Source organism: Bos taurus, chromosome 21 (assembly GCF_002263795.3).
Source record: "Bos taurus isolate L1 Dominette 01449 registration number 42190680 breed Hereford chromosome 21, ARS-UCD2.0, whole genome shotgun sequence".
In the NCBI taxonomy this organism is placed as follows: domain Eukaryota; kingdom Metazoa; phylum Chordata; class Mammalia; order Artiodactyla; family Bovidae; genus Bos; species Bos taurus.
In genome coordinates this window covers 25,325,638-25,345,951 of record NC_037348.1, presented here as the reverse complement: position 1 = coordinate 25,345,951, position 20,314 = coordinate 25,325,638, and the positions used below count along the sequence as shown (strand labels likewise).

The window sequence follows — 20,314 nt, the reverse complement described above, 5'->3', positions numbered from 1 at the left end:
TGGTTAGTATCAATATCCAGGACTGACGAATAGATGGAGAAATGGATACTCTCATTTCTGTGGACAGCCATGTCAAGAATAAAAGCTCTCTTTGGAAATCTATTAATATTTCAAATAGATGTTTCATTAACCTAGAAATTTCAGTTTTTAGCTTAAGGGAGGGAAATGTATATACAAAGATACTAATTACATCATTATTTCAAAAGCTTAGAGAAGGGCATGGCAATCCACTCCAGTATTCTTGCCTGGAGAATCCCAAGGATAGAGGAGCCTGGAGGGTTACAGTCCATGGGGTCGAAAAAGATCTCAGACACAACTGAAGTGACTTGGCACAGAACGGCACGGCACGGCATTCCAAAAGCTTTGACTTGAAGACAACCCAAATGCCAAATCATAAAGAATCTGTTGATTAAAATCTGTAGTAATATTTGATTAAAATTTGCAGTAATATTGAGACAAACCTGGAACCCTTTGCTGCAGTGCTTGCACCTGGACACACCTCTCCTCCAGCAACAAAATACAAAGAAACTGTATGGAACTAAAAATAACCCCATGCATGTGTAGTTGGGGCAAATTCTGGACCAAAAGAGATCAAAACCCCCAATGCCACTTTTGAGGAGCCTGGAGCAAAAGCAGGATACTGCACATGCCCCCTGCACACAGCACTACCTAAGGGGTGGGCAAACCACCTTAGCCACCCCTCCAGCCCAATCCTGGACACAGCCCTACCCTCACCCCATATAAGGAACCAGCTTGTCCCCCAACCCACGCCAGGGAGCAAGCAAGGGAACCTGTTGTTTGTTCTCACCCTGCTCTCTCCCACTGCAGCAGGGACCTCGATAAAGCCTCGCCTGAATAGCTTGTCTGGCCTCTGATCAATTTCTATTGATTAAGAAGGCCAAGAACCCTAGTCCATAATGATATGAAAATATGTCCTCACATGCTGTTAAGTAAAGAGAGATGATAAAATAGTGTGTGTTTCAGAATCCCATTTTGGTAAATATGTTAGCAACGAGGAAAGTCAAGGACATTAAATAGAAAAGAAAATCAATGGAGGAGTAATCTCTTTATTTTCTATATTGCCTTAATACTTTACAAAATGCCTGCATTACATTTATAGTCCAACAGTATAATAAGGCTATTCTCACTGGTCAGAAAGTAAAGGTATAAACCCCTCACATCTACATGTGGATCCTGGAGCAAAGCTAACAACCGAGCCCAAAGTTGGAGGAATGAATCCCCATTGGCAAAGCCTCTGTTTCCAAAACTCCTCTGACTCAACATATTAAATTCTTCATTTTTTTAGGTGATGTGAAAAGTACATTTTTCTTTCGGAGTATGTTGCCAAAAGACCAAGGTTTCTCTAAATGTTACACCTACACCACACACACACCTCTCATGTGTACATCACATCACACTTACACACACACACCCCCCAAAGACTCCCTCTTCCCAGGGCCTAAAGGCAGGTCAGACCCACACAACTCCCAGGTCAACAAATGCCCAAGCTGAGCACTCTTCTGAAGCCCCGCAGAAATCTCCCCATGAAGACTTACTAGGATTTTGGACTAAGCAATGTCCATGTCACTAGCTAGTCATTTCTAAATGCAGATCTCAAACCCACCAAAATACTCCTTAATCCTCCTTATCGTATCCTTATCTGCAGAGACCTCAGCCCAGAGAGCTGGAAATTGGGAGACCCAGAGAGCAAGTTCTCTGCAATGAGCTGTAGCTGAACAATCAGGATCCCCATCATAGCGTCACCCTACGAGATTCTCTGCAAATGTTGCTTCCACTCTCCAGCCTCAGTTTCTCCATCTGTGAAACAGGGTTATTAACCCTTGTCCAAAAGCCTTATGGAGAGGATGGAATGAAACAAGGCAAAACCCAGATGCACTTGTGAGGTCTTGTGGGCATCTTTTCCACCTATGGGGAAGAGTTGGTCTCTGGCCTGGTAGACAGCACACACCATAGCTAGACATGCCCATCTCTGCCTGCTATGGCAGGACATGCCTACCTGCTCCCTGGCACCCCCATCCCAACCCAAACTGCAGCTGATGTCTCCTTAAGCAACTCCCCTGAGTGCCTTCCAATGGTCCTGAACTCTGGCTGGAGACCAGGGGCATGACCAGGGGGCCCCTTCACAGGCTCTGCTCAGGTTTCTGCCAATGGAGATTGGAGAGAAAGCAGTGTGTTTGCAGCTCAGATGGACATAATTAAAGTGCGAGGGCTGCTGTCACCTCCTCTCTCCCACATGAATACTTTGAGCCACATCCAACCTTCCAGTGTGCTGTCCAGGTTTGGAACTCAGGTACCATAGGTCTCTCTGGCCACAGCAGCCTCTAAGCAGACCCAATCTTTTTTGTTTTTTAATCAGAGTATAGTTGCTTTTGAATGTTGTATTAGTTCAAAGTTTCAACATTAGTTTCACTTTGTGGCTGTACCATAAAGTGAATCAGTTATAGGTATAGGTATACATATTCCCCTCCTCCTTGAATCTCCTTTCTATCCCCTTCCCATCCCACCCCTTTTGATCATCACAGAGCACCAAGCTGAGTTCCCTGTGCTATACAGCAGCTTCCCTCTAGCTATCTGTTTTACACACAGCAGTGTATATATGTCAATTCCAATCTCCCAGTTAATCCCCCCTCCCCGTCCCCCACTGTCTCCACATGTCAAGCAGACCCAGTCTTGGCTCTGGCCCACATGAGAGAGGCCCCCTTTTAGGATAAAGGCCAAACCCTCTGCAACACAGCAACCAGTCATTCAACTCTACATAGCCAGTGGGGAGAGACCACCAAGTTCAAATCCTGCCCCTGCCACTTTCCAGCTGAGTGACTCTGAACAAATCACTCAACCACCCCAGGCCTCCATTTCCCCATTCTGTACCATGGAGCTGATGAGGGGAGAGGGAAGGGGATGGACACTACTCCTAGAGCTGTATGACAATTAAATGGCTTAGTGAACCTGAAGCACTTAGAACAGTGCCCCTTCCCTGAAGTTTCCTTGGCCTCTCTATCAGGCTTCCTAAGAGAAGAGTTTAGAGGAAGAGGGACTGGATTAAGAAACTCACTTCTGGAAACTCTGCTTTCACAAAGAAGGCAGAAGAGAAGTAAAGGTGGTCGCAGTGCAGGGACCCTCTTGGAAAAATCGAGTTAAATGAAGAGTTTTAGCCATCACCCTTCTTTGCTTTCATTATTCGTGAAGAAAAATCCTTAAGAGTTCCCAAGCCCGAGCGTGGGAACTGAGAGACAAGAGTAAGGCTAACTCGGTCAGTTCCTCCCTCGGAATGGTCCCCATCTTAAAAAGGCAGGCTTTCGCCATTGTGCCCAGGACCGGGGCTGTTCCAATTCAGGCACGGTCGGATGTCTCTCCGTGGATTTCCCGGGGCCTTCCCAGAGCTTACTCCCAGGCCCTTCCCTCGCTCCAGACCAGGGTGAGAGGGTGAGTGGGTATGGGGTGTGTGTGTGTGTGTGGTATGTGGATGTGTCTGTGTGTTGAGCGTGCGAGGGAGGGGGGTGGGGTGCCAGCAGATTGTGTACTGAAAAATGGTGCCCTTCCTTCCTTCCTCCCGAAGGCTACGCTCCCGCCTGTCCCCGCTGCAAACAGGCCAGGCCGGGCTGGGGGGCGCCGCTCCCGGCCTTAGCCCGGCCAGTACCCTCTGCGGCAGACGACGGTGAGCGATTCCAGCTCCAGCTCGCCGGCTGCCCCGCGGCCGGCGCGCCCTCCCGGTGCAGCAGGCGGGCGCTGTGACGTTCCCGGATAAATGCCGTGTAACTGTGTAGGCGAATGCGAGCTAAAAATAAGAACGGAAAATCTATCATTAAGGTATCATTGCGCCAGCGCAGCTATTTGAAGGCTCCCATGGTCCCTGGCGCCTGCGTTTGAAGCCCGCCTTCAGGCTTTGGAGGGTATTTGCAGAAAACTGCCAGCAGCGGCTCGCTAGCCAGACCTCGGGGCGCAGGGGTGGCGCCGGTAATTATGGCAACACTCAAAATAAATTAAATGCTCACGTCCCCCCTCCATATCTCCGCCTGTATTGTCCTCAGGTCGCTGGGGAAGCCACCAGAAGTAGGGTTGGATGCTGAAATGATGTGACCTGGTCGGTTACGCAAATATTAGAACTGAAAGCTCTTTCAGATTCATTTCGCCATCCACCTTCCTCCATCAACCTCGGAAAAGGAAAATAAAGTACCAGGAGGAAGCCTCTGGAGGAGAAAATGACAAATGGTACTTAACCCCAGGTCTACAGTGCGCTGCGGCGGGGCGCAAAGACGCCAGCTCCCAGGATGGCGAGCCTCTGGTGTTCCTTGGGTTAAACGAAAATTGATCTGATTTGTTAACACCCAAAGAAGAGAAGAGGAGATCGGGGGAGGGAGGACAGGATTTGTGTTTGTGCGTGTGCGCGTGTGTCCGGGGAGAAGGAGGAGGTGCCAAGGTGCAGCCTGCGCGCGGCTCTGCGCCTCGGCGGGCTGCGTGCGTGTGTCCCTGTCCGCGCTGCTGAAACGGGCTCTTCGAGGGATCAGCGTCACATGACTCTGCCTGCCCCTCGCCAGCGCGCAGCTCGCCAGTTCCTCCGTTTGCCCGGCGCCTGGGGAGGGTCGGGAGGCATCTCCAGGGCCCGGGGGCTCTGCGGAGTTGAGAAAAGGTTCTGGAGGGGAATGGTACATCTGGATTCCAGCAGCCGCGGCTCGGCGCCAGATCCTGGACTGTAGAGATTTGGTGGGGGGAGGGGAGGGGAGAGCGCGAAGGAGCGAGCGCCAGAGAGAGGCAGCGCGCAGCGCTCACGGACCGCAGCTGCCGGGTTCCGCGCGGAGAAGATGTAAGCGCGTGGAGTCGAGCTGGCCTCCGAGCACCATGCAGAAGGGGATCCGGCTGAACGATGGCCACGTCGCGTCCCTGGGGCTGCTGGCGCGCAAGGACGGAACGCGCAAAGGCTACCTGAGCAAGCGGAGTTCGGACAACACAAAATGGCAAACCAAGTGGTTCGCGCTGCTGCAGAACCTGCTCTTCTACTTCGAGAGCGACTCGAGCTCGCGGCCCTCGGGGCTCTACCTGCTGGAGGGCTGCGTCTGCGACCGCGCGCCCTCCCCCAAGCCTACGCTCTCGGCCAAGGAGCCGCTGGAGAAACAGGTGAGGCCAGCGCCGGGGCCGCGGCCCTTGGGGCTCCGGGCCTTTCCCCGGCCGAAGGCGCCCGAACTTTAGTCCCTCTACTTTCGGCGCCCTCGGAGAGATGGGAGGGTTGGCCTAAGCGGGCTGTAACCCGCGGTGGCCAGAGGGGCCCGGGACTGCAGGCAGGGAGCGGGTTTGGGCTGCGGCTGTCCTGCACCCGGCGAGCTCGGCAGGAGGCGGGCACAGAGCGGGCGAGACGCGGAGATGCGGAGGGAGACGCGGTTTGGAGAGAGATGGGGTGCCTCAGGACAGACAGAAACAATGAATGTAGAAGCACATCCAGCCAAAAATGGTGTGCCCACCACCCCGGAGAGCCCCGGACCAGGTAGCTGAATTTCCCCGCGCTTAGGCACGAAAAGGGTGAGACCGAGGCGTCCGAGCGCCGCGGCCCCTACCTCACCGCGGCGGGAGCGAAGACGAGCCAAGTTAGGGACTGCGCGCCGGGGTCGATTCCGCGCCATCGACCGGTGGTGAACTCCCAGCCGTCTCCACGCCCAAGCAACAAACCGAAGGGTTCCAGGGACCCTTCTGACGCGCTGGGGCCGGATCTGGGGCCGGGGCCGCTGCGGAGGCCGCGGGACAAGTGGGCGCATCTCTCACCCCCGCCCCCTGCGCCTCCGCCGCCGCCGCCGCAGTCGCGCCTCTAGCGCTGCCCTGGGGTTTCCGGAGTTGCGAGGCTGAAAGCCCAGGCCTGGATGGACCAGGGATCGGGGAGCCGTGGAGGTGAGCCTTTGGCGTGGGGGGATGGAGTAGGACCTGCGGCCACCAAGTGAGAGCCGCAGACAGCCAGAGAGCGATTTTTATGCTTGCTGCGCTCTCCAAAGGCATCCATCCCGATGCCTCTGGGAAGGTAAAGTCAAAGATAACGGATGCTAAAATGTCACCGCTGCGAGGGACCTGCGATCCAGCGGGACCTAACCAGCTGGTTACTGCCTGGATGAAGACCGGAGGCCAAAAGAGAGAAATTTGCTTGCCCAGTGCCATCTCAGGAGTTAAGGCCACCTTAAGGTTCTGAGAAGAGAACTAAGGGCTTGAAAGCCATTACTGCAAGCAGACTGGCAGTGATTGAATTGAATTAAATATAAGCATCCTTGAAGTTGCCCTCCTGATGGTCCAAGATAGAGATCTGAGCTCAAACCCTGCAGCATGTCTCTTCCTCTCCTGCCCACAGCCCATAGGTGTTGGGAGATGAATTGGGAGGCTGGGAAAGGTGGACAGGAATATTTGAGGATGGATCTCTGAGAATGATGTGCCACCTGGTAGGTAGAGGCCCTCAGATGGCAAAGTGATGCAAAGAACGGGCAGCTCCTTAAGCTCAAGGCAAAAATGGGGCCTGGAAGACTCCCCTGGGAGAGGCAAACTCAGCCTGGGCCAGAGATGCTCTCTCAGCCCTTGACAACCTGCTCTTTGCTGGCCTTCCAGAATAGTACCAACACTTGCCGGCCAAAGTCCACCCATGGCCTAGAGCCCCAGCTGGCGCCCATCCTCAACCTCTTATACCAGAGCACAAAGCTGAGCTCCCAGGCAGGCAGCGAGAAAAGGCTGGAGGAAACTGAGCTGCTATTGGGCTCACAGTGTCTGTTCTCAGCCCCCTGGACCAGAAACAGGCCTGAGATGATTCACAGCTCTGCAACTTCCTGTGTGACCTGTTAACACACTAAACTTCTCTGAGCCTCTCTTTTGTAATCTACAAAGTGGAGGTAATAACACTTATCTTTCTGGGGTTTTGAGAACACGTATAATGTGTATGCAAGGATGCTCACGGTCCATTTTAGTTTGATGTTTTAGTTTGAATCTGAATGATACCCACCTGACCAGGGAGTAGAAAGTGAAAGTGAAGTCGCTCAGTCGTGTCCGACTCTCAGCAACCCCATGGACTGCAGCCTACCAGGCTCCTCCATCCATGGGATTTTCCAGGCAAGAGTACTGGAGTGGGGTGCCATTGCCTTCTCCGAAAGTCTGATTAGTTAATCTTAATTAGCTTCCTACCAGGGAGTAGAGGCCTAACATAAAATGTTGAAGCTGAAAAGAACCTCAAAGAGATCCTACGACCCACTCCTCCCATTTTACAGACAGGGAAACCTGGAGAGCAGATTGGGAAGAGAATTACTACCTGATTCAGATTCAGTGGCAGAATTAAGACCTAGAATTCATCCAGTGTCTAAGAATTCCTAAAAATGCCCTCTTACATTGATTCTAAATCATTCACCTTTGGGCTCAGGTGTTGAATCGTGCTAGCAACCCACTCCAGTATTCTTGCCTGGAGAATCCCAGGGACAGAGGAGCCTAGTGGGCTGCCGTCTATGGGGTCGCACAGTCGGACACGACTGAAGCGACTTAGCAGCAGCAGCAGCAGTGGATTATGGGAGGGATAGGAGTGCAAAGCCAATTGCTGGTGTCCTCACGTGGTCCAAGCCATTTTCCCAGAAGAGCAATGGTCAAGAGATCCTCCAGTATGGTAGTGAGAGTAGCCTTCCTGGCACAGTAGAACCAGAAGAGGGTTGAGAATAGTAGGTGGCCATCTGGTACTGTCCAGCTCAGGTGCAGATTTCTGTTAAAGACGTGTGCTTTGTCTTATACATTCTATAGATGGTCCATTTGACTCCAGGCCAAGTTTGGCTGCTCCTTTGCACTGCATGTGTCTATAAAAATTTATAGCTTTTTGTTTTCTAAATCTTTGAGTAAAATTGATCGTGCCAGCAGCAAATCAGTGTTTCTCCTTGAATTGTAGTCCCTGTGACACCTACAGTGCACCAGCATGAGAGGCCCAGCTCCAAGCCATTCTGTGACGAGATTTGCCTTGCAAACCACAGGAAACCTTAATTCAAAACCAGCTGGGGTTGTGGCAGAGAACCCACATGTGAGGGACCACAAAAAGGCCATCAGTTTGACTGGACTGGCCAGTATCTAGTGAAGACTCGATTTTAGCAGAATGTCATTTTTATCCAGGTCTAAGCAGGCAGCAGAGGACATGGCACCCCACTCCAGTACTCTTGCCTGGAAAATCCCATGGATGGAGGGGCCTAGTAGGCTACAGTCCATGGCATCTCGAAGAATAGGACACGACTGAGCGACTTCACTTTCACTTTTCACTTTCATGCACTGGAGCAGGAATTAGCAACCCACTCCAGTATTCTTGCCTGGAGAATCTCAGGGACAGAGGAGCCTGGTGGGCTGCCATCTATGGTGTTGCACAGAGTCAGACACGACTTAGCAGCAGCAGCAAGCAGGCAGCACGTCCACCTGGGAGAATCAGGGTTAGTTTCTCTAGAAATAAAAACCAAGTCTTGGCTGGAAACTACCCCAGTGGCAGGGATGCGTGAGGAATGAAACACACAGTAGGTGCTCAGAAGGTACTTATGAAGCTGAACTTACTGATGTATCCTTGTTAATTCCACACTCCATGTCTTCGAGACTGACTGTACAGCAGTCAGGCCCTGAGCTGTGCCGTAGGCCCAGGAAGCTTGGGTGTCATAGTCCCCAACCCCCCAGGAAGATGAACACAGATAAAGATGTGTTAGAGCTGTATAGTCTGTGAAGATGCTCCAATAGGATATGCAGGGGCTCTGGGAGTCCAGGCCACCCTAACATGATGCACTGTCCTCTCGCTGCTTCTGTACTGGTCTGACTGCGTCTGGTGCAGCCCTAACATCTTGGAGCCCTGACTTCGGATCCCAAAGCCTCATAAAGTCACAGGGGCTCAGCCATGCTCCCCTGCCAACCGGCAGTTGCAAGCACTCCCTATACACTGGCCTGAGCCCTGTTTGCTCAGTCCTGACCCCCTTGCCTCTGACCCTATGGCCCACACACTGAAGACCAAGAGGCTCTGAACGTAAAATTTGGGTTCAGAAATTGACCCTAAGTGTTCTTTTTTTAAGGTTTTTTTTTTTTATGTGGACCATTTTTAAAGTCTTCATTGAATTTGTTCCAATACTGCTTCTGTTTTATATTTTGGTCTTATGGCCACAAGGCATGTGGGAATCTTAGTTCCCCAACCAGGGATCGAACCCATATTCTTTGCATTGGAAGGTGAAGTCTTAACCACTGGACCACCAGGGAAGTCCCAACCCTGGGTGTTGTTGCTCTGCTTTGGCATGGAGTCACCCCACATTGGCTTTTTCTACTGTCATTCCCAGCTCTCTGAAACAGAGCTTCCAACCCCAACTTCTCAGGCATGGACTTGACCAAACCAACCCCAGGACTTCCTTATCACCCAACCAGGGAGGGTCAAAATATAGACCCCAGGCCTTTCCTGATCCCTTCATCCAGAACCTCAGCACTGATGTAGGCAGAGGGTCCAGAAGCTGGGGGCCCACAGTACCTGTTGTCCACCCGTGGGTGCCTTTCCCTTGGAGACCAGATGAAGGCCCTCTCCTGGTCCTCATTTCTGGGTGGCCTGGTGTCTCCATGTTAAAGACAACCGTAAGTCCATGAGCATTCCCACTTTGCAGATGAGGAAACAATCTCATCCGCACCACTGAGCAAGGTAGTGGCTGAAATGCTCTCTGGCTTTCTCTGCAGCGGCGCTGTCTTCACCACAAAGCCTGCCCTCCAATTGCTGTAGCTCATCCTGCCTCTTGGCCAATCAGAAAAGCAGAAACCTGGATGCAGGGAAATAAGCTTACTCTAAAAGCAACACCCCTCAGACACAGGGATGTTACCCACGCGCGCGCACACACACACACACACGTGGGGCCAGCAGCTCAGCCTGCCATACTTGCACCTCTGGAAGGACCAGCAGGGCTGTCCCCTTCTCCGGTTTCAGACCAGGGCCAGGCCAGGAGATGTGGGGCCCCAGAGTTCACTGTGGAGGGGACTCATGTCCCCACCCTAGCTCCCAAATATTTCTAGCACTGACACGAGGTTGAAGAGCCTCAATAATTACACCTTGTGTGTGTGTGTGTGTGTGTATTCGGTTGTGTCCAAGTCTTTGCAACCCCATGAATTACAGCCCATCAGGCTTTGTCCATGAGATTTACCAGGCAAGAATCTGGAGTGAGTTGCCATTTCCTCCTCCAGGAATCTTCCTGACCCAGGGATCGAAGCTGAGTCTCCTGCACCTCTGGCACTGGCAGGTGGGTTCTTTATGAGTTTAGCCAGTGGGGAAGCCCTAGTGACACTGTAGTTGGGACATTTATTTGTGCAGTACACAATTTGGCTCTCGGTGTCAGGCCGATACCCGGTCCTGTGGATACAGAAAAAAATGGAATTGATTCCCCGTCTTTAAAGCTCACCATGGAGTAGAGCGCTCCGTAAACACGAAGTACCAAAACTCTCCATGCTCAGGAGTCCAGACTCTCTTCCCACCCCTGCCTTGGGTCAGGAGCTCACAGTGTCAGGCTTGATATGTTGGACTCGCTCACATGGTCCCTCCTTGCCCCACACCAGTCCCTGGCCACATGGCAATCCTTGGGACTGAGCTTCTAGAGGATAAACCTGACCATGTTCTAGGTCCCTGAGCATGTCACTGTCTTCCATCGCCTTTGGGAAAAAATGCAGGTTCTCCAGCATCACCCAGAGCACCCAGCAGCCTCCAGCCTCTACCTGCCCTGCCAACCCTGCCCCACCCTCCCCTGCCCCTCCTTCCTCACCTAACCCTGCCTCCTCTTGCCCATCTCAAGGCCTCTGCAGAAGCTGCTCCCTATGCCTGGAATGATCCCCCCCTCTGCCCCCAGGTTTAGTGACCAACTTCTCCTCCTTCAAAGACCTCCTTTTAGGTCTTAGCCTAAAAGTCATCTCCTGAGCCCCCCACCCCCACCCTGTGGGAGCTAGAGGAGCCCCAGGTCCCCCATCGCAGGCTTGCACAGCCCTCTGTCCATCATCCACATGGCTTATCAGGCTAGGCTTACTTGATGTATTTAGCTGGTGGTTTGTGAAGGGTCTTCCTTCTCCCTGTAGAATGTAAAGGCTGGAGGGCACGTCTTACATCCAGTCCCTTCCCCTCATCATCCTGAAAGCCCCATGAGGTTATCCCTGATAACCTTTTTTGAGGTGACAAAACTGAGGCTCAGAGATGGTCAGTAACTTGTCCAAGATTAAAGAGCACATACTTGGCAAAGCTAGCCTGTGAACCCAAGTCTGTGCATGTGTGCAGTTGTGTCCAATTCTTTGTGACCCCATGCACTGTAGCCTGCCAGATTCCTCTGTCCATTGGATTTCTCAGGCAAGAATACTAGAGTGGGTTGCCACACCCTCTTCCAAGTGATCTTGCCGATCAGGAATTGAACCCAAGTCTCCTGCATTGCAGGTGGATTCTTTACAGCTGAGCCACCAGGGAAGCCCGAACGCAGGTCCATGTGACTCTAAAACCTGTGCTTCCCAACCACAAGCACAGCACAGAGACTGGGGCTGAGGGACTGCTTGAGTTTAGTATCCTCTGCCAAGAGAAATAAAGAATGAGAGAGAGAGAGAGAGAATTAACAGCAAGCAAAAGGATGGTGCTGTCTTTCTGGTGACATCTGGGAAGCAGCTTTTGTTTCTGCTTGGGTGGGAGACTTGCACCTCAAGTCCCAGGAGTTGGGGATAAGCCCCCCAAGGCAGGCATCCATACCCCACGGGCTCTCTGGCATCTGTGGGAGCCTGGAGCCAGCGCCTGCATGCACGGAGCCAAGAACAGGACTCAGCCCCCTGGTGTTTATGCAGGAGAGTCGGTGACGCGTGCACTTGAGGGGGGCCCAGAACACTGCCAACGCCTAGACGCCTCCGGGAGGGCACCTGTCGTGCTGGGAGCAGCTGCGAGCCTCGGACACCCCCGCGGCCCATCCCCTCCCCAGCTTGGAGAGGAAGGCGCAGCCCCCAAGCACATGGCTTCAACTCCCGGCTCATTCACTGAGGGGTTTGTCCACCCCCAGCAGTGACGTGGAACTGGGTAAAAGCCACATGGACTGACTTTGGATTCTGGCTCTGCCAGCTCCCAGCTTGGGAAGGTCTGCAAGCTCTCCGAGCCTCAGCGTCCCCATCTGTGAGATGGAGTCTGTAACTCAGCCTGCCCCGCCGCTTGTTCTAAGTGTCATAGTGGGTGCTGTTTGTAAAGCCCTCGCATAGTACAGTTGCTGTTGTTTAGTTGCTCAATCATGTCTGACTCTTTGTGGCCCCATGGACTATAGCCCACCAGGCTCCTCTGTCTATGGGATTTTTCAGACAAGGATGCTGGAGTGGGTTGCCATTTCCTTCTGCAGGGGATCTTCCTTATCCAAGGATTGAACCCGGGTCTCCTGCATTGCAGATGGATTCCTTACCACTGAGTCACTGAGAAGTTCCCCCCCCCCCCAATAGCACAGTAGGTCCAATCAATACATTATAACTATTGTGGCTTCCCTGGTGGCTCAGACCGTAAAGAATCTGCCTGCAACATAGGAGACCCAGGTTCAATCCCTGGGTTGGGAAGATCCCCTTGCAGAAAGAAATGGCAACCCACTCCAGTATTCGTGCCTGGAGAATCCCATGGTCAGAGGAGCCTGGCGGGCTGCAGTCCATGGGGTCACAAAGAGTCAGTCACGACTGAGCATCTAACACTTTTGCTCTAATTGTGGCTTCACCTTTCATGGTTATGACAGGCACTTCCTCCACAAAGCAAGGACCCAGATCCCCTGCGTCTCTGGAAGGTTTGAAGTGAGCCAACACAGACCCTTGACCCTGGATATAAAAATAGGATGGTAAATCTTAACTCAGAGAACCTATGGGTTTCTGAGAAGGTCTGAGTGAGCATGCCCCTGAAAGAGGGAAAGTGGCTGCAGGAGCTTCCTTCATCCATGGTGGCCACGCCATCACCCAGCCCTGTGGATTTCACCTCCTAAATCTCTCGCAGACCATCCTCTCTGGTTGCTCTCTTCCTCCAAGGCTCTAGTCCAGGCCACCATCATCCTGTCTGGACTTAGGTGCAGGCCTCCTAACGAGGATACTAGTCCGCATGGGTGACGTCATGCTGCAGTAACAAACAAGCCCCCAATTTCCAGGAACACAACAGAGGCTTATTTCCTGCTTGGGCTTTGGCAGGAGGGCACTGCTCACTGTGACCGCTCAGGGACACAGCCTGACATAGATTCATCCTGACACCTGCCTCCCCGGTCACCTCCACCAAGGGCGGGTATGTGGCCAATCTCTCCCTGGCTCTTAAAGCTTCCCCCCACACCCAGAAGTGGACCGCTCTGGCCACAGTTCAGGGTGACAAGGCAGGTCACGTGGCTTCAGTTCAGAGGCAGTAGGGACGTGCAGACCTACCATGAAAGCAGGGCTCTAGAGGTGTTGGGAGAACCGTCTCCATACATTCACTGTGTCCCGGCACTTATGTGCCTCTCTGCAGCAGAGCACTTTCCAAAATGCAGATCTAGTCACCACACACACACACATGAGTAGCTGAGAGGAAAGCAGAAGCGCCATCGTGACGGGTGTAATGACAGGAAGCAGAGATTGTGCCCAGCAATGTGTGCTCACACCTACAGGGGCATCTCTTCCCAGCCTGGGGGCACTGGGGAGACTCCACCCAGAAAGGGGCAAGTAGGACGGTGAATGCGGCTTGCGGGGGAGGCAGAGCTGGCCCCTAAAGCCCATGTGCAGGTTACAGAGCACAGTGAGGAGCTGGCACAGGTCTCAATGCCAGAATGGACTGCTGTCAGCTCCAGGCTGGCAAGATCGAGGCAGGGGGAGGAGAAACAGGAGGAAAACCCATCAGGAGGCAGGAGGTCAGGTTGGAGAAGGCTGTCAAATGGAGCGGTCACAAAGGCCTGAATTTGGGGAGTGTGAGAACACTGAAGATTCCACCCTCTCTATTATGCGTCACCCTGCATTGTGCCCCTGAAACCATCCCTGGTTCCCACGTGCCCTGGACTGCACAACCTCTGGATCTTCCTACCTCCCAGGCTTGGTAGTGAGCCCGTGAAAGCTCCAGGTGGTCTCCATACCTTCTCCTCCAGCCACCGCTCAGATAGAGCACCTTTGCAGCTGACGGCTTACAAAGTCCTTTCCATGCCTAGCGTTTCATGCAACACCAAGGTAACCCTGCTGTTCCTGCAGTTGTACGTGGGGAAGAGCTCATCCTTGCTCGGATGAAGCTCAGATAGATGGAGCTCATCTCTCCACAAACACCTGAGTGTCTGTGTCATGCAAGACCCCGAGCCCTTGCTGTTAATAAATGTCAGGCCTCCTGGTTCTGGGTTGTTAAGATCAGAGGACATCCAGGCCTCTATTGTTAAATTCAGCAATTTATAGTTAAAGACCACGTCTTACTAAACGAGCAAGGGTAATGCAGTTCCTTTCCCCTGAAAAAGAGAGAGAATTATTTTCAAGAAGATAATTCCCAGTTGAATTTTGATTTATTTTTCAAATTGAAAAATCTAACTGAGACCTTAAAATGAAATTAATTTTAGAAGTGTGAATGAATGAATTTTTAGCCGCTGTAGCTGGCATTCCAAAAACACGTCTGGAAATTCAGACAGACTTGATTGACTTTTCCTCTGTCAGAATATATGAGTGAAATATAACCAGCTTTGTGGAATTGCCTCTTAGACTCTTAGCCAAACTCAAGGAATTAGTGAAATAGCTTGGAAGCACTAGTCAATCATGCAGCACTCTCCGTGTGCCCGTTAACCTTACCCCTAGCCTGCTGCTGCGCATCTACACTTTCTTCAACAGTGGGTCTTCCCTGCCCTCCAGCTACACTGGTTGTCGCTTGGACTCCCCTCACCTCTCTGACAGATCCACAGGCTTTGGGGAGCTTGGGGGAAGGACTGGTGTTCTGTATGGAGAGCCCATACAGTGTGGGCACAGGTGAGGAGAGGCAGGCGTGTAATTACATCTGAGAGCTTCCTGGTAGTCTGGGCACAAAGGGAAACCAGCCAATTATGGAACACCCATTGCCTCCCAGAAAGTCACAGTGCAATTCATCCAGTAGGAGCACTTGTGTACCCAGGGGCTTACGTATGGGAGACTACTAGGGAGTGATGAGGACCTCAGGGGCAGAATCACTGCAGAAACAGAGGTTCACCCCCCATCAGTGGCTCCCACTGGCTCTCAGGGCAGGCTGAGCGTGCTCACTGAAGATCACACTCCATGAGGCTACAATGCTCAGGTCCAAAAGATAGTGTCCTGGTGACTGGACAACACAGGGGGCAGCTTGGAGAACCTGGGAAGTGGATGGTCAGTTAGGCACTCTCAAACAGCCACTGACTTTTAAAATTTTAGAATTGGTAATATACTCCCATTGTTTGACATTCAGAAGTTACAAAGACGTAAACAGTGAAAATGCTGCTTCCCACTGCTAACCCTGGCAATCCAGTTCTCCACAGAGGATTTTAATGTTACCAGTTGCTTATGTGTTCTTCCAGAGAGATTATACATGCAAATATATGCAAAGGTATATAGATGTATGGCCATGTATATGCATATCTGTATAATTATGCAAATGGCAACATACTGCAAGCACTATTCTACACATTTTTCTCAGTATATTGTGGAGATAGTTCTCTATATTGATCGTCTTCATCCTTTTTTACAGCTGCATAGAAGGAATTTTTGCTTTGCTGAAAGAAGGAAAAAAACTCCAGTCTGGATAGGTCTGTCTTTCACCTTCTGTCAAAAACCCAGTTAGAAGTGACCTGTGCATAAGGATGTTTACTAATTTCAGGTCTGTTTGTAAGAAAAAAGACTACAAATTACCCAAATGTCCCTCAAGAGGAGATTAGCCAAATAAACTGCAGCACATCCACACGGTGGAATACTATGCAGCTAATAAAAAGGTGAGGACAGTAAATATACTTATAGAGAATTATCTCCACAATATAGTCAGAAAAACACATGTAGAATAGTGTTTGCAATATGTTACCCTTTGTATAATTATACAGACATGCATATATATGGTCATGTATCTATATATCTTTGTATATATAATCTTTCTGGTGTGGTAACCAGGCCCTAGGAGAACCATGACTTGAGAACTCAGAGGCAGAGGTCAGTGAAATGAGGCCACTCAGAGCAGGGTAGGTGGGAGAGCAGGTAGGAAGAAGGTCATGAAGTGGCTTCCAGCCTCCAAGTGGAGTCATGTCAAGTGAGGTGGAGGGTGTGAGTAGGCAGGGTCCTTTCTGGGTTGGTGTGAGAGTACCAGTGGGACTGGTCGAGGCCAGTACTTCTATTGAGTAGGACCATTTGGAACACAGGGTACCCCGGGACACCCCTCTGTATGTCCCAGACACAAGGGTGGTACAGCCAGGGCAGGGAGGAAGCAGCCTGAAGAGCCATTCACTGTGCTACAGACACGGTGAGACAGGGCAGTGTGCAAGCCCTGAGGGGCCTGGCCTGAGTCAGCAGGACCTCTTCTGCAAAAGCCAGAGAGCAGACGGACTTCCCCTGGGATCTCAACAGTGAGTGGTGGAAAGGGACCTCAGATGATGGGGAGCCTGAGTGGGTGGCCCCTTATTGAAGGAGAGATGGACTTCAGGCAGAGCACTGCACACACACACACACACACACACATATGCTGATGAGGCCCCTTCAGGTCCACTCTAGCACAGTCCTGTTTGCCCTGGGACCTCCGCAGCATCCGGGAGAGAGGGCTGACTGAGGCACAGGGCCAACTGGGACCATGGTCCCAAAGATGGACCAGGAGGGAGGGGCCAGGGCCCGTGGGGGAGAAGCTGATGATGCCTAGCTAGACCACTGGAGTGGACCTACCAAGAGGAAGGGGCGGGGCTGACCAAGAGCGATGGCCTCCATCCTGCCGCTGACCCCAGCCCACCTCCCTCTTGGAGGAGACAGCGAGCAGAGGCCCAGACAGGACAATGGGTCTGGTTTCTGGTCAAGGAGCATGACTCAGAGAGGATAAGACCAGGGGCAGGGAGACCAGAGGGAATGGTTTACCCAATTGGGAGATGAGGAACCTTGGAAGCAGGCACAGCGGTGAGGATGGGAGAATGCACAGTGCCAGAGATATCCAAAGCAGAGAACTTGGTGACCCACTGAATATCAGAAAGGAAGAAGCAGGAGCTGAAGGTGTTGGAAACAACGCCCCAAATGGCTGATTGAGAGTAATCCTTTGATCTTAGTACAGCTCTGACACGTCAGTTTCTAAGCCTCTCCCATGCCTCTTGTGTGTGTACATGTGCATATGCCTTGCTTATTTGAGGAGGGTTAGTTTACAACAACAGCAGTGTATTCCCTCATAGCTCCAGAGGCTAGAGGTCTAAGACCAAGATGCCTACGGGGCCATGGTCCCTCTGCAGTCTCAGGAAGAGACTTTCCTTTCTTCTGCTGGCTCCTGATGGCTGCCAGCAATCCTTGGTGGTCCTTGATGTGTAGATTCGTCTCTCCAGTCTCTGCCTCCCTCTTCACATGACTTCCTTCCCTGTGTGTCTGTCCAGATTTCTCTCTTTTTATTAAAGCCTCTTATTGTTATCCAGTATGACTTCATCTTCCTTTGCTTACATCTGTAAAGATCCTATTGTCAAATAAGGTATTTTAAAAAAAAATTTTATTGGAGTAGAGTTGATTTACAATGTTATGTTTGTTTCAGATGTACAGCAACGTGAATCAGCTGTACATATACATATATCCCCCTTTTTAGATTCTTTTCCCATATAGGCCATTACAGAGTATTGAGCAGAGTTCCCTGTGCTATACAGCAGGTTCTCAATCGTCATCTATTTTAGACAGAGTAGTGAGTATATATCAATCCCAAACTCCCAATATTTCCCTCCCTCACCTTTCCCTGTTGTAACCATAAGTTTGTTTTCTACATCTGTGACTCTATTTCTGTTTTGTCAATCAGTTGCTTTGTACCATTTTTTTTTTACGTAACACATATTTGCAAATAAGTTCTTAGTCACAGATTCTGATGGACATGAATGTTAGGAGGGCACAATTTGTACCCAGCATGTATATGCACAAGTGTGTGGTTTTTCTAGTAATTGGCCACTAACTAGTTGTTTTGATGGGGCTTCCCAGGTGGCTCAGTGGTAAAAATTCCTCCTGCCAATGCAGGAAACTCTTCCATAGGTTGGGAAGATCCCCTGGAGGAGAAAATGGCAACCCCCTCCCAGTATTCTTGCCTGAGAAATCCCATGGACAGAGGAGCTTGGTGGGCTACTGTCCATGGGGTCAGAAGAGTCAGACATGACTGAGTGACTGAGGACACAGGTTGTTTAGACCCATCACTTGGACATGGCAAATGATTTGAGTAGTTTAAAAACCATTATCAAGCACTTCTATGAACCAGGAGCTTTCACAGCATCATATGTTTTGCACAACCCTGTGAGATTTGTGATATCCTCCCCTTTTTGTGAAAGAGAAAACAGGTCTACAGAAATGAAGAGATATATTGAAGACACCAAGGCTAAATAATATATAATAAATTTAAACCCAAGTGACTCCAAAGCCTAGCATGTGCCACAGGTCCCGGAGTCCTGGAACACTAGTTTCATGGAATGTTGATAGATCTTCCAAAAAATGAAAAGTGTTCCCTGGTGGGATAAGTTCTGGAAGAAGTTCCTTCAGGGACTTCCCTGGTGCTCCAGTGGCTAAGACGCTGCACTTCCAATGCAGGAGCCTGGATTTCAATCCCTGGTCAGGGAACTCTATCCCGCATGCCACAACTAAGAACTGATGCAGCCAAATAAATAAATATTTTTAAACAACATGCATCGTTAAACGTATTTAAGAGAAGAAGTCCCTTCATTGTACGACACTCAGTGCCTTTATGAAGTGAGCAGGCCTCCTCTCCCTAAAGAGACATAAGTCTCATTAATGGAAAGCCATGGCCCACACCCTTCCAGACAACTCACCTGCCTGAGAAGTAAATACAATGCCACCTGCTTTGTGGCATTTGCTGTGCACTGATTAATTAATGATCTGGGCTCCCGTGCCACGGTGACACAAATTCAGCCACCCATTCAGCAAACGAAGACCATTCCAAACCATTCCAAACCCAGGCAGAGGCACGGTGCCAGGCTCTGGGGACATTCTTGGTCAGGAATTATTTGTTTGAAAGGAGCAGGAGCCCATTCAAAGCAGCTTAAGCAAAAAGGACTGCTCTTGGAATGGTTACTGTGGTAATTAACGGAACCCACGGAGCAAACCTGTGTCCCGGTCTCCAAGGCCTGGACCAGAACCGTCTCTCTCTGCCCTGTCCTCCCCCACCCCCAACTTTAGTTCCATGGTCTCTCATCTCCACTTCTCTCTGAGACATTTCTGCCTCCTCCTTTGTTGTTGGTACTTCAACACACACTGCTCATTAATTTAATCTCTCCCTGTCACTGTTCCAAATAACTGAAAATTCCTGGATGGATGGCATGCCTCTATGGCTGCTCCAGGACGGGGGGCTCCAGGAGAACGTGGGGGGATGAGTAGGGGAAAGAGGTGCTTCTTCTGCAGACACTGCTCCCTCTTAGGGGTTCGCAGCACTGGGTGAACACTGGGACCAACAGGAGAGCTTTGATAAATATCAGTGCCTGAAACCTATGCCTTCCCTGTTCCCTGCTCCCACGTTCTGGTTTAACGTGCCTAAAAACAGGGCTCGAGCATCCGTGTCGGCTTAGGTTCTCAGGTATCTCTATTGGGAGGCCCAGATCGGGACTCTGTGCTGTACAGCAAGTCCCCTACATACCAACCATCAAGTTGTGAACTTTCAAAGATGTAAACGTGTGTTTGCATGTCCAGTCAATGAGTTAGTTCATGTGTCTGGTGTACCTTGTCACGTGCGCGCATCCTCTCCAAACGGTTGTGCTTGTGTGCACTTTACTGTCCAGTACTATGTAGAGTACAATAGCGCAGTGTCTTTTCTGCAAGCCCAGGATGTCCGGAAGCAAGCGTAAAAGCAGTGGTGATGTAGCTGGTACTACTGTGCTTTCCAAGGTACTGCATTGTTAAGACTAAAACTGTTTTCTTTAAATTTTGTGTTTGCTTTTTATGTATTGCTTGTGAGAAAAGTATTCTACACCTATTACAGTACAGTACCATGTAGCCGATCATGTTAGTTGGGTACTTAGAGTAATTTTGTTGGACTCATGAACAAATTGAACTTACGATCGTGCTCTTGGAACAGGACTAGTTTGTATGTAGGGGATTTACTGTGATAGGAAAGACAATAAAAAGTCATTACAAGAGGATAATGGCTTTGATGGAGAAGCTTAGGGGTGGACACGACTGAAGTGACTTA

The 20,314-nt window shown here is 50.8% G+C and overlaps 1 protein-coding gene across 5 annotated transcripts in view; it reads left to right on the top strand.

Annotated features, from left to right (window-relative positions):
• Positions 1-4,394: 4,394 nt before the first annotated feature.
• Positions 4,395-20,314, top strand: part of RASGRF1 (Ras protein specific guanine nucleotide releasing factor 1) — a 102,278-nt gene continuing 86,358 nt past the window's right edge. The window contains exon 1 of one of the 5 annotated variants that reach the window (XM_005221879.5): positions 4,395-5,133. In XM_005221879.5, coding sequence (XP_005221936.1) covers positions 4,858-5,133 — 276 coding nt within the window. In that variant the 5' untranslated portion in view covers positions 4,395-4,857. The remainder of the gene's footprint in view (positions 5,134-20,314) is intronic. The other 4 variants (XM_005221881.5, XR_009492044.1, XM_024981793.2 and 1 more) reach the window with 4 other exon arrangements.